The 13,317-nt window shown below is 37.4% G+C and overlaps 1 protein-coding gene across 1 annotated transcript in view; it reads right to left on the bottom strand.

Moving 5' to 3' along the window:
• Nucleotides 1–12,668, bottom strand: part of MEP1A (meprin A subunit alpha) — a 28,382-nt gene extending 15,714 nt beyond the window's left edge. The window contains exons 1-7 of the mRNA XM_007193834.2: nucleotides 12,600–12,668; nucleotides 12,490–12,514; nucleotides 12,347–12,397; nucleotides 8,926–8,966; nucleotides 8,341–8,416; nucleotides 2,935–3,052; nucleotides 413–588 (exon numbers count right to left, since the gene is read on the bottom strand). Coding sequence (XP_007193896.1) covers nucleotides 413–588; nucleotides 2,935–3,052; nucleotides 8,341–8,416; nucleotides 8,926–8,966; nucleotides 12,347–12,397; nucleotides 12,490–12,514; nucleotides 12,600–12,668 — 556 coding nt within the window. The remainder of the gene's footprint in view (nucleotides 1–412; nucleotides 589–2,934; nucleotides 3,053–8,340; nucleotides 8,417–8,925; nucleotides 8,967–12,346; nucleotides 12,398–12,489; nucleotides 12,515–12,599) is intronic.
• Between the last annotated feature and the right edge of the window lie 649 nt (nucleotides 12,669–13,317).

Raw genomic sequence — 13,317 nt, 5'->3', positions numbered from 1 at the left:
GGAGTATGTCTTAGGATTATCATACAGTCAGCTAAACCTCATGTAGTTTTCTAGAGCTACACGAGATTTCACATGCAGAAAAAGGACCCTGACATCCTCAGAGACCTAATTCATTTTACTCACTAAGACAGGAGAATAGAATTTTAGATAGATTTTCAACAAAAACACTGAAACAAAGCAAGAGCTTTTGATTATCAGTTAACCCTACATTTAGTTAACCACCATTCACTTTTCCCTGAGACACTTATATGGGATCAGTTGTGATCAGATGAGCACAGTCTACAGGAGAGGTCATATTTTGTGTTCCTTCTGGAGAAACTGAAGCTCCCATTCACGCATAGGTTTGGCCTGGTCATCCCAGGGTTGGGCTGAGCAAGTGATAAAGATAATAGCACCTTGGGTTCATACACACCTGGAAGAATTTCATCCCACCAGATGTTCACATAATCATCCCGGTCTGTCCTTGACTGCTCATGGTAGAACCCCAGAGCATGCAGGATCTCATGTTCAATGATGGCCTTATAGTCACATCCTTGGCCAATGGAAAGGTTCTGTCCTACGTGTCGGTTGCCAACCTCAGACCAGCACCTTTAAAGAGAAGAAAGAAATTTTCTTCTAGAGAATTCTTAAGCAGCTGTAATTCATAGGATTCCAAAACACAAATTAGGTTAGGTTTGAAGAAAGTTAGGTTTGATTTCAAAAAGAAACTATTAATAGCATTCTCATCAACATAGGTCTCTGGTGAAAAAAGCAACATTCCCTGGAGAGAACATTATGCAGGCTTTAAAAGTGATAGGCCATTATAAAAGTGGCCATTTTTTAAAGTGATAGGCCATTATAAAAGTATGCCTACATACTCAGAGGCAAATCAATCCTAATAATGCGTCAGGTAAAAAGAAGTAAAAATTGGCATTTTTCTTCACCTTCACAAACCCATGGGGCATTCCAAAGAGCAGCACTATTGCTTTTATACCACAAAGCTGTCTCTGAGCAGTGGCTGTGGTTGATTTACATCTTCTCCTTTACATTTTCATGACTTTTCAAATTTCCTATAATGAGCAGGCATATATTTTATGATCATAAAAAAGAACCTCATTAAAAATGCAAGTTAATCAAGTTCATTTCTTGGGGTGTTACCCAATCTGCAGCATTATAACAACACACAACAGGTGGCCTAACTTATGTCCGAAGGACTCCAGGCAAGAAGGACCCATAAATTCCCTCAGAAAATAGTGGACTCAGGAACTGCTAGCAGATACTCTAAATTCCTCGTGTGCAGCCTCTTTCCCTCTTTTTCCCAATTATTTTTGTCTTTTCTCATAAATCTGTTTTTCCACCTCAACAAGGATCTATACCTTAACCAACGCTCAACAAAATAAGAGATTTGACAATAGTTTAAATGTTACCAGTGAATTGTGATTTCCTTGGTGACAATCACATTAAATTACCTGCCATTGTTTTCCCAAGATTGCTAACATCATATAAGTTCAAATGCTAATAGGCTTGATTTCTACTCCAAGATGGATCTTAGTTATTGTCTAACAACTTTATTAAGGTATAATTTACATACCCTAAAATTCACCAATCTTAAGTGTACAATTCAATGATCTTTAGTTAATGTACTGAGTTGTGCAAACATCACCATTATCACCTTGCCTGATGGTAGCATTTTATTACCAGTTCAGACTTTACTCTGCAAAATATCCACAATCCAGAGGAAGCATTTATTATTTATCTTTTTTTTTAACATCCCTCCCCAGAAGAAAGGTGTAAGTTGCAAAATACCATAACTCCACCACTCTGTAAATCTTTGACCTTGTCCTTCTGAAAGAGTCCAGTTAACCTCCAGCTTCAGAGGACCAGGATCCTGAAGGGTTTGGGGGCACTTTGGGCCAGCCCCTTTCCTGGACCCTCTTCCTCCCTTTTCCTCTCCCCTAACTTAAATGTAATAGAGACATCTCCCAACCACAGGCAATAAGAGTTCCCCGAATTTGGGTTTTCCCTCTCTTTTCACCTCCCATTTGTCCTTCCCTTTCCTCTGCCTATACATCCTTCTCCTTTCTTCATCTCTCTGACACTCAGCTTGGTTCTTCCTGATGCTTCACTTCACTATGTTAGAGGTCCTGCTTCTGCAGTCACCATAGCATACTAGAACTATTCACTTGTTATTACTCCACCACCCCTACTTGCCAAGCTTACTCCACCACCCCTACTTGCCAAGCTTACACCTTTTGAGGTCTAAGACTCTTCTCGAGAAGCTAAAGCATGTGCTAACTTCCTTCTTTATGTCTGTTATCCAACCATGATTAACAAAATCCCCACCTTCAGAACTAGATGACCAAATCCAGGCAACACCTAGAGGCCATGTTGGGAACTGCAGTGTGAAGAGATACCTCCAGCTGGGCCTTGAAGACACAGACCTACAGAGTCACGGCAGATGGTGGCTTTGCTTCCCAATTTCATCTACCTCAGACTGGTTGACATAAACACCGCTGAAGACAAAGGTCTTCTTTCTTGATATACCATTTATTTCTTCTTAGAAATAAGTAACTCTGAAAAGCAAACCTACATCTAGAACTTTTCAAAGAGGTCCAGCCATCAGAGTACTATAATTTAAAACAGTGCCATCAAAAGGATGCATTTTATACTTTAATAAACCTGACTTTAAAAAAAAAAAGGACTGTAATTTAAAACATAACGTCAACCCAGGAAAAGAACTGAGAAGAGTCTCCCTGGTTCCCTGAGGTATCCAAACACTTCATTCTCTACAGAGCACATTAAAAATGTGATGCCACTTTAAAAAATTCACAGTGAAAGATTTGATTTTGCTTTTAGTTTCTTTCCAATTTCTTCTTTTAGCCTTTGAAAGAGATGTGTCACTTTTTATAATCAAAGGACGTGTGATTTTCACACTCTGTAAAATTTCATACTAACCCATCAAACTTCTGAAAGATGATGTATGAGCTCTCTCCTTCATAGGGCTTGAAATCCACACAGGACTTGAGGCGGAACATTTCAAAGGCATAGAGAATAGCTCCTTTGGCATTCAGTGCTGCAGATATCAATAAAAATATCAATGAGCCTTAGCTAGCTCTTGGATAATATATATAACCTATAAACATAGAAAATCATGCCACCACATGAAATCCACTGGGGTCCATGACAGATTTTTTTTTTATATAGTAAATAGATTCCTTGAAAACTAAAACTGACAAATTATTTGTGGATATAAACACTAAGTGCATATGTTAAATACATAATGTATATATCTACAAAATAAGAATACACTTACGTATGTGTGGCTGAACAAAACCATAACTTCCCCACTTTCTCCCTTTTCTTATCCCCCATTTAAGCAGAAGTTCTGAATACCTTCCCTCAGGAGAGCCACATGGCAGAGCACAAGACAGAAGTGATTCAAGCCATTTCTGTCTTCTGGATAAAGTACTTTGGAGAGCATTGAGAAAGGGGTTCCTTCTCCCAATCTAAAAAGACACCCCCTCTTGCTAAAGGAAGAGAGCAGAGCTTACAGAGGTTTATGACTTCTGAAAGCATAAGAAGTACGTGTAATATTTATGCTGCTTCCCTGTAGGACCCCCAAGAGATGGCAAGCCTAGACAGGCAGCTCTGCAGGCAGCCTTAGAAAAGATTTCTGTAACCCAAGTTTGGGACCAAAGCAGCAGAAGCCTTATGGACCTATAGATGCCTATTAGTAAACTTTGTGGATCAATGACCAAAGATCAAATGTCATTCCTTTTGCCTAATCTGCACGTGTACATATCTTGGTATTGCATAAGACAAGGATGGGTGGGAGAGAAAGATACTCCAAAGGAAAGGAGATTGTTTCTTACCGTGTATGTGTGTGTGTGTGTGTGTGTGTGTGTGTGTGTGTGTTTGTGTGTGTGTGTGGTTTTTAATCCCATCAACTTGCTGGAGGTAGGTCTCTAAGTTACAACTTAAGCTAAGTTCTATAAAATTAAATTATATTCTTGCACATTTGATTTTTGGCATTCTCTCAAAGAGTTTATAATTCTTGGCAGTTTACCACGTACTTATCTCATATTTTTCTGGCCCTTATTTAATAAACTACTGAGTTGGAGACTCCACCACTCAGATGTCATAAAATCATATTGAGGTCATTAAAGAAAGTCATTGGAATAATTAGTAAGTTAATTGTGGAAACAGCACACACAACAACAGCAAGAGCATGCATTAAAACTATTGGACAATGTTCACGGACTTTTACCTATTCTTACTGAGAAACATCTATAATTTGAAGATATGTACCTAAGACAGCTTGGTTGTTACAAAAGTATAAGGAAAAAGTTTGATTATAATGAAAGTCACACTTTCTATAAGATTGTGTCGCTTTTGTTATCTTCAAGCCAAATAGTGGAAACACTGAGAGTGGTTGATTTAAAAATCACATCTCTTCTGCCTTCCCTACATCTGAGTAGGTTGTGAAAGGGGAATTAAGCAACTCTGTAATAATTTTGTAAAAACTGTCCTGACATCATTCAAAAGAAAAAGATGGAAATAAAGCCCACTTGAAGTCTCCTTCTTCACCATAAAGCCAACCCTGAGTGCATGTCTTCTGAAAACCACACTTGATGTTTTGTGTGTTGTCTTTATGTAGGTGGTTTCCTCTCCTTAGGACACTGAGAGAAAGGACCTTATCTTTTGCCTCATTGTTTCCTAGTTCCCAGTTCTTTACTCTGCCCTGACATGGTAGGTTTTACATGGATCTGTCTTGAACAATCATGCTAGTTTTGAAAACCACTGGTCCGTTTTATCCCTGGATCAAATAATATGAGAAGAGTTAATTTCAGATACCAATGACTATATATTGGAGGATTAGCATAGGAAAGCTAACTATATTTGGTTTAAGAATCCTTTGAGAGGGGAAAAGTGGGGGGAAGGAATAAATTAGGAATTTGGGAGTAACATATACACACTACTGTATATAAAAATAGATAAACAACAAGGACCTACTGTATAGCACAGGGAACTATACTCAATATTTTGTAATAACCTATATGGGAAAAGAATCTGAAAAAGATTCTTTTTACATATATATATAAAATGAAATCACTTTTCTGTACAACTGAGACTAACACAACATTGTAAATCAACTATACTTCAATAAAAATAAATAATTTTTTTTAAAAAGAATCTTTTGAGAGAGTTTTTCATTCTGATAATAGGGGAGGAACTTGAATCTGACTAACCCTCCCACAGATACCAATTATAAACTTTAGGAAAAATTAAGAAAGGAAACTCTTTGAAAGGAAACTCTTTAGGCACTGGAAAATGCCTAAAATGGGCAGAAACTGAAGGAGAGTTTATTCTTGAAAGAAGGAAATGTCATTGGTTAAGATTCCCATTGATACAACTTTGTACATGAGAGCACAGCTTAATATAAATATTTATAAATATAAATATATAAATATTTGAGCAATACCAACAATCACCTTGACCTATTTGACACTGATAGGCTAATATGACCTAAAACTCTAGAATATAGGTTCTTTTCAAGTGCACATGGAATATCACCAAGCTAGATCATAAAATAGATCACAAAACATATCTCAGTAAATTTCAAAAGATTGAAATCTTAGGGAACTGGTTCTCTGACCTCAAAAAAATAAACTGGAAATCAATAATAGAATATCTAGAAAAATTCCAAATATATGGAAAATTTAAAACACACTTTTAATTGACCCATGGTTTTAAAAAATCACAACAGAAATTAGAAAATATCTAAACTAAATTTGAATAAAGATACAACATATCAAAATATGAAGAAAGTAGTAAAAACAGTGCTTCAAATAAAATTTATAGCTTTAGATGTCATATTATAGCATTGTATTTTATTAGGAAAATGAAGATTTAAAAATATGATACAAATTTCCACCTTAAATGTAAAAAAAGAAGGTCAAATTAAACCTGAAAAAAGTAGAAGAAAGGAAATTATAAAGACAAGAGCAGAAAGCAAGAAAATAAAGAGTAGAGAAGCAAGAGAAAATTAACAAGTCAAAAGTTGGTTCTTTGAAAGGATTAAGAAAATCAATACACTGCTTTTAAAAAAGAAGGCAAGTCACAGACTGGGAGAAAATATTCATCATATATACCTGACATAATTTATCTATAATATATAAAGTTCTACAAATAATGAAAAGACCAACAATATAATTTTAAAAATCATGAAAGAGTTGGACAGACACTTCATAAAAACAGATACGTAAATAGTCAATAGCACATGAAAATGTGCTAAATATTATTAGTCATTAGGGAAACTCAACTTAAAATCACAGTGAGATCCCATTTCACAACCACTAGAATGGCAACAATTAAAAAGATTAACTCCACCTATGTTAGTGATAAGGTGGGGCAAATGGGACACAGATATTGCTGGTGAGAACGAAAAACGTCACAGCCAATTTGAAAGACTGTTTGGCATTATCCTATAAAGTTAAACATATATTTACCATAGGATCAAGCAATGCTATTCCTAGACATTTACCCAAGATAAATAAAAAGCACATATCCACGCAGACTTGTACAAGAATGATCACAGCAGCTTTCTTCACAATAGACTCCAAACTTGAAACAGCCCCACATCCATCAACAGAAAAATGGATAAACAGCTGCAATATATTCAGACAAAGGAATACTACTGAGTAATGAAAAAGAATTAACTACCGGCCCACCACAATACAGAAAAATTTAAACATAGTAAGCATAATAAGCCAGATACAAAAGAGGATGTACTATGAGATTCCAGTTATCTGCAAATCAGTTGTAAATCAGGTAAAACTAATCTACAGGGGAAAAAATTAGAATGGTAGTTGTCTCTTGGGGAGTGGAGGTGGGGATTGGCTGGAAAAGAGCACAGGGGAACTTTCTAGAGTATTGGAAGTGTGGGTTGCATAAGTCTATGCATTTCTCAAAAGCCTGGTTTGTGTATTTCATGCTACGTAAATCTAACTTTAATAAAGGAATTTATACAAGTGTCAAACTCTAATTAGAATGTTTTGCTTTTTGCAATGGTATGAGCCCAGGCACCTGAACTCCTTTTTTAACTTGAAGGTGATTCTCCTGTGATGTTACTTGAGACCCACCACTCTATCCTCACAGCTGCTACCTTATTTCAGGCCACCTGTCTTCAGTTTTGCTGTCTATTCATCTGTCACCTACCTTGCAGCTAAGGAGACCTTGCTACTCAAGGTGTGACCAGGGGACACACCTTGAGTAGCTGAATCTGGCACGTAAGAGATTCAGTAAGTACGTCTGTGTCTTAATGGGAAGGTGGTGGCACAGGTGAGACAAATAGGAAGAAAAATCATCATGGGGAAGAAAATCCATTTTAAAATTAACGTTTCTCAAATCATGTTCCAGTAAATAGGGATGCTCCTTGAATTTCCAAGTGTACCGTCAAACACTGGGGAAAAACTACTCAGCTCAATTTTCCATAAAATAACTGAGAACAACAGCACTTGTTACTATGTAGCTTTTCTCCAGAAAAGGCATGGGAGGCAGCACTGATAAAGAGCGATGGAAAATTCTTGAAACATAATCTATGTCTCCTGAGAAGGGGAGCAGTGCAGCAGCTCATTAAGACTGAGCAACGTTGTCCTAGCTTCCCCTCTCCTCTTGAATCTTCCCCATCCACAGAGGATGGGCCTCCCAGACAGGCATTGCATCATGGTGGCCGCTGAGCTGTCAGTCAGCGGCTTGATGTAAGCCAGTGTCCACGCGTGGCTTCTAATATTTATTTATTTCCACCAATTACTACTTTCAACAATGAACAAAATGCAACTGATTTCAGTCCTTTATATTAAGAGAGAGAAAAGAAGAGAAAATTTTAATCCAGAGGAACAAGGACAATGAACATATGAAATATAGTCTTTTCTGTTTCTCAAAAGTGTGACATGTTTGTCTTGCAACAGAAAGGGAAGAAATCAACATGTTGAAACTAGTATCCTGGTACCGTATTTAGATTCACCTAAACAAACTGTTATCGCAAGTGCACATTTTTCATTGCTATGATGTCAAATTATATTTCATTTTTGTTCTTTGTGTTGCTCCTGGTCTGATTAACATGTTAGTGTGTTCTGCATTTTAAAAATCATTATTTGATACTCTGTATCTCAGACTGGTTACGCAGCATGGGTTCAGATGTAATGTCATGCCTCCCGTACCGTGAGATAAAGAACTGTCAGAGCTTAGAAACCCTCTTATACGTTGGCAGTAACTCCAAGTCTGAAGCTGATGATCAGGAGGAGAGGTGAGAGAGAAGAATTCAACTCAAAGCTCCTAATGAAGAACAATTAATATTACCCAGACTGTCGGCCAGGATATAAGGGATGGGGAACTTCCACCTGGTGTTGGGGTCTCTCAGGCCATTTCTGGAATTCTGCAGAAACAAAGGCAAAGGTGACTGGACAGCTGGTCTCCTTGGCTTCCCCCTTCTCTAAACTCTCACACCACGAACAATCTGTCACACAATTCAAACAGTTTAGTCAATTTGTCTTCTGATTATGTTGTAAAAACAATAGAAGTTCATTATAGATATTTTAGAAAATCCCAGAGAAAATTTTAAGAACCCAATAAAGGAGACCTACAATTCCTCAAAACTGAAATAGCCACTTTCAATATGGTGGTGGATTTCCTTCTCTCTCATGCTTCACTTATTAGGAAAATTGGATGGACAAGCAATTTAATAATTATAGACTCCTTTGTACTGTTTGCTAATGTTTTTATCTGTTTTTGTTTACCAGCAACCACAGTGGAAGTCTTTGTGGGTACAGATTATAGATGAGATTCTTTCATCTCAGTGGCTAGACACAGAGCAGAAGAAGCTCACCATCCTATGACACAGCCAGTCCTGGGGGGAATGTTATTGTGTCCCTAGCAGATACTCACCGGTAGAAAAATGTCCCCTTGAAAGAGGTCCAAGCCTGCAGCTAGACATGGATTTTAAAAAAAGAAATATTTGAATGAGAATTACTAAAAGGCATCTCTCAAAATAAAATGAATCTATTCTAAGTCTTTAGTTGTTAATCTTTATGTGGTGAAACTTTTTTGAAACAATGCAAAAATTTCTTCTAATTGAACAAATGTAAATAGGCAATAAATATCAGATATTGTCACATTCTCTATTGTCATTTTTGGAACAAGAAGCCTACAGGGCATTATGCTTAGTGCAATAAGTCAGACAGAGAGAGAAGTACTCTATGCTATCACTTATATGTGGAATCTAAAAAATAAAACAAATGAGTGAATATAACAAAACAGAAATAGATATAGAGAACAAACTAGTGGTTACCAGTGGCAATAGGGAAGGGGGTTGGGAAGGGCAAGGTAGGGGTAGGAGATTAAGAGGTACAAACTACGATGTATAAAATAAATAAACTACAAGGATATATTATACATCACAGAGAATATAGTCAATATTTTATAATAACTATAAATGGAGTATATCTGAAAATATTGAATCACTCTGTTGTACACCTGAAACTAATATTATGGTGTAAATCAACTATATTTCAATAAAAAAAGAAAAGAAATCTTGTCCAAGAATCTTAAAAAGTAAGAGACAAGTTAGAAGGAATCTTTTTGGTCATTGACTTCAAAGCTCTCACACTTTGGGGGGTTGAAATGGGACTTCCTGAGACAGGGAATGAGGTACCAGGTGGTCAGCAGCTGAGTGAGCTATAGAATTTCCGACTTCCCATCCAGGGTCCTTTCTGCTATTGTACTATCCTTCTTCCCCACCCTAGCTAAATGGGTTGATTTTGCTCTTCCCCATGAAAAAACAATGGTGCCCTCCAAAGCCAAGCTCAGGGTGCTGCCCTGATAATAAAGAAGACCTGGCAAATATGGGTAGATCCATTCAAAACCATAGCTCCAAACATCTGCTGTCAGGACCTTAGCAGAATATACTTTCTCCCTGATGGCATTGGCCTCAGAGTGTTTCTGAAAGTAAGATCCTTAAAAGGGAAGATCCTGGTGGGAAAACTAAGGGCATTTAAAAGAATGTCACTTCTTATTACAGCCCTAAAGTTTGACAAGCAGCCTTCCCTTGAAAACACAGACTACTTCAGACAGAATCATCAGATCATACTTCATTCTGAGAACAGCCCCTGATTTACAGCTGGAAAATCAAACTAGAGGGCAATCACCACAACCTCAAGTGGAAACAGGGATCTCATTTGGCAAAGCTTACAGCTCATTCAGGAGCTGGGTTCAGGCTCTGTAATGATACCGTGGAGGTGTTATTATGGGGAGGCTTCCTGGTTGTGCTTGTTAATGACTAACTAAGGCTGCCCCTGCATCACTCCCTTCCTCACTCACATATTTCCTAGATTTGCTTAACCTCAGGACCCTAACCTAGTCTTATAACAGCACAATTAAACAACAACAAACAGCAGTGATGCCACAGCCTCACAGGCAGCAGGACCCAGGTTTTGAATTGCCTTTTCAGTAGGGCTACTATGGGCTGGTCCATCCACACTCTTGCCTAGGCTGGTCCTGAGCAAAATTATGCATTTCTTGACCCCTGGCCTGGATGAGGGAAGGGCTCTTCCAGAGCAATGTGAAGAAGCCTACTGGGACCTTGGCCCCAAGGGCTGGTCAGCATGGATGGGGTCACAGAAGAGTGAGAGAGTGCAGTAGGAGAATTTCACGAAGAAGTACAGATCCATTGAAAGCAAGCCCCAGCCTGTTCACTACCCAGTTTGTTCATGTAGCATATACTTATTAAGTGCCTAATGTGTCCTACGCATTGTTCTAGATGCTGGGGATATAGCGGAGAACAAAACAAAGCACTCGGGGAGATGACATTCTTGATTGGAGAGGAAGAGGATACAAAGAAATAAATAAATGTAAAGTATGGCTGATGGTGAAAAGCATAATTGAAAAAAAAAACCCATGAAACGGAGTAAGAAGGAAAAGAGTGCTGAGGTGAAGGAGGGTTGATATTCATAAATGGTGGTCAGGGAAGGCCTGCCTGAGGAGGTGGCATTTAAGCAGAAATCTAGTGGAGTGGGGAGTGAAGGAAGGGAATTGAAGGCAGAGGCAACAGCAAATAGAAACATCCTGAGGCAGGAAAGCCTTGATGGTTTAGAGCAGCCTTAATAGGTGGGAAATAAATCTAATCTCATTGGTGTTGAATCCTCTGGGGGATTCTGATGCTAAAGTTTGAGAAGCACTGCTCTAAAACCTCAAGGCTTTCCTGCCTCAGGGCCTTTAAGATACAGCAGATCTTCTGAATTACAGACACCTTGACTGCCTGACTTTAAAGAGAGATCGTTTGATGCCTGGCTCTGAAGTCTTGAGACCCATTCACCCATTTACTTTCCTCAGTGATTTCTACTTTGCCCCTGCAGTCATTCTCAAGGTTTTCCAACTAAATATCACCTAGACTGGCTTCCCTGTAAATGGGACAAAGCCAGAGGAATTTACCCCTAAGGTATGGGATTTTTTAGTTTTACATTCTTCATATAGGACTGAGCTATTAAGCTATGAGTCAAAAGACCTGGAGGTGAGCTCTACCACTGCCATCTGTGATCTTGGGTGAGTCAACTTGACCCAAAGGAGCCTCCTGTTCCTTCCTGCAAAATGAAAATAGCACTCACCCCATTACAGAATTTGACAAATAAATATGCAATTGGATATGAAAGCTTTTGTAAACTATAAGGTACTTATGATCATTAATATGGAACCTTTATTTCCCACCAATTCTAACCAAAGATACCCAGAATGTCGCGGCTTCTCCCTCATTTTAGAGACAGGATGAGAGAGAAGAGAGAGACGATCACTTGGCATCTCTCTCCTCTCAGTAATGGATGAGACCAATGGATTTCTTCAAGGAATGTTTTTGTGGACAAGATGTCGAAACAGAGACACTTTACACTCTTCTCCAAGTCCCAAGCAAACAGTTGTTAGTGAATATGATGGGCCAGTAAAGGGACTGGGGTTTTCTCCCCACTAAATATAACCAAAGGCATATTCCTTACATTTTTCTTTAGCAAGCAAAATAATCATCCATTTTCCCTTCTTTTTTTCAAAATGAAAACTGGAAGAATAAATTTTTTACTAACAAAAATCTTGTTATATATTTCTAGATCCACTGAGCACTCACTAGTTCTAGAAAATTTGGTCTAAACATTATTCTCGTTCCACATCCATTTTCAGAAACTCTGCAAATTCTAATGAGGCACGAATGAACAGTTCTCTCCTAAAGTTACCCAATACCATATTATGAAGGTTAAGAGATTTTCAGCAACTATCACAGGATTTTAAATTATTTAAAGGCATTAATGATGGCAGAAATTACACCCACCTAAATTGATTTCTGAAATATCCTTCTGTTCATCAAACTCTCCATCATGTACTGTTAAAAGTGGGGGAAAAATTGTTACCAGTCTTGTTGAACAAAAGAGAGAAAGTTCAGAAAACACTCTATGCATTTCAATTAGTCCTTACCATTTCCTTTAGAAAGATGTTTAATCTGAAAAGAAATAAAGATACAGTAAATGGATAACATATACTACAATGAATATTTCTAAATACCATGAAGAGCAGAACCTACTTACCGATACAGCTGCTATGTGGGCAAAAAACAAGATGAAAGAGAGAATGCAAGCAGGTCTCGTCCAAATCATTTTTGCAAGTGAACAGATTTTAGCAAAGACGCCTTGTGATAAGTACTTGGACCTTGCTCTGGCTGTCATATTAGAAACTTTGACCCTTACATATGTTCTGTAGCATTGAAGTCGTCAAAGAAAATGTCTTTGCCCCATTTGAGGACAGATACTAAGTTTAACAGAAAAGCTCAGGTTCCAGAGACCAGGGAAAAGTTTGAAAAAGTTAATATTGAGATAAGCATATACAAATAAATGACATTCTTATACACTAGCAATAACTGTTCATACAGTATAGTAGGTAAAAGATCCATTTCACAATAGAAATAAAAATAATCTGTAAAATGATCATAAATTACTTAAATCTAATAAAAATGAACTAGAGTTATATGTAAATGTTATAAAGCAATTATCAAAAAATAAAAGAGCTATCTATACACACATATACATATATATTTATATATATGAGATATTCATTGATGGGAAGACAGTATAATAAAGATGGTCATTATTTTGGTATCAGTCTATAAATTCAATGTTATTCTAATAAAAATCTTTTTTAAAAATTTTAATTGAAGTAGAGTTGATTTACAATGTCATGTTAGTTTCAAGTGTACAGCACAGTGATTCAGTTACACATATTTTTAGATTCTTTTCCAATATAGGTTAT

Source organism: Balaenoptera acutorostrata, chromosome 10 (assembly GCF_949987535.1).
Source record: "Balaenoptera acutorostrata chromosome 10, mBalAcu1.1, whole genome shotgun sequence".
NCBI lineage: Eukaryota > Metazoa > Chordata > Mammalia > Artiodactyla > Balaenopteridae > Balaenoptera > Balaenoptera acutorostrata.
This window is presented reverse-complemented; position numbering and strand designations above follow the sequence as displayed.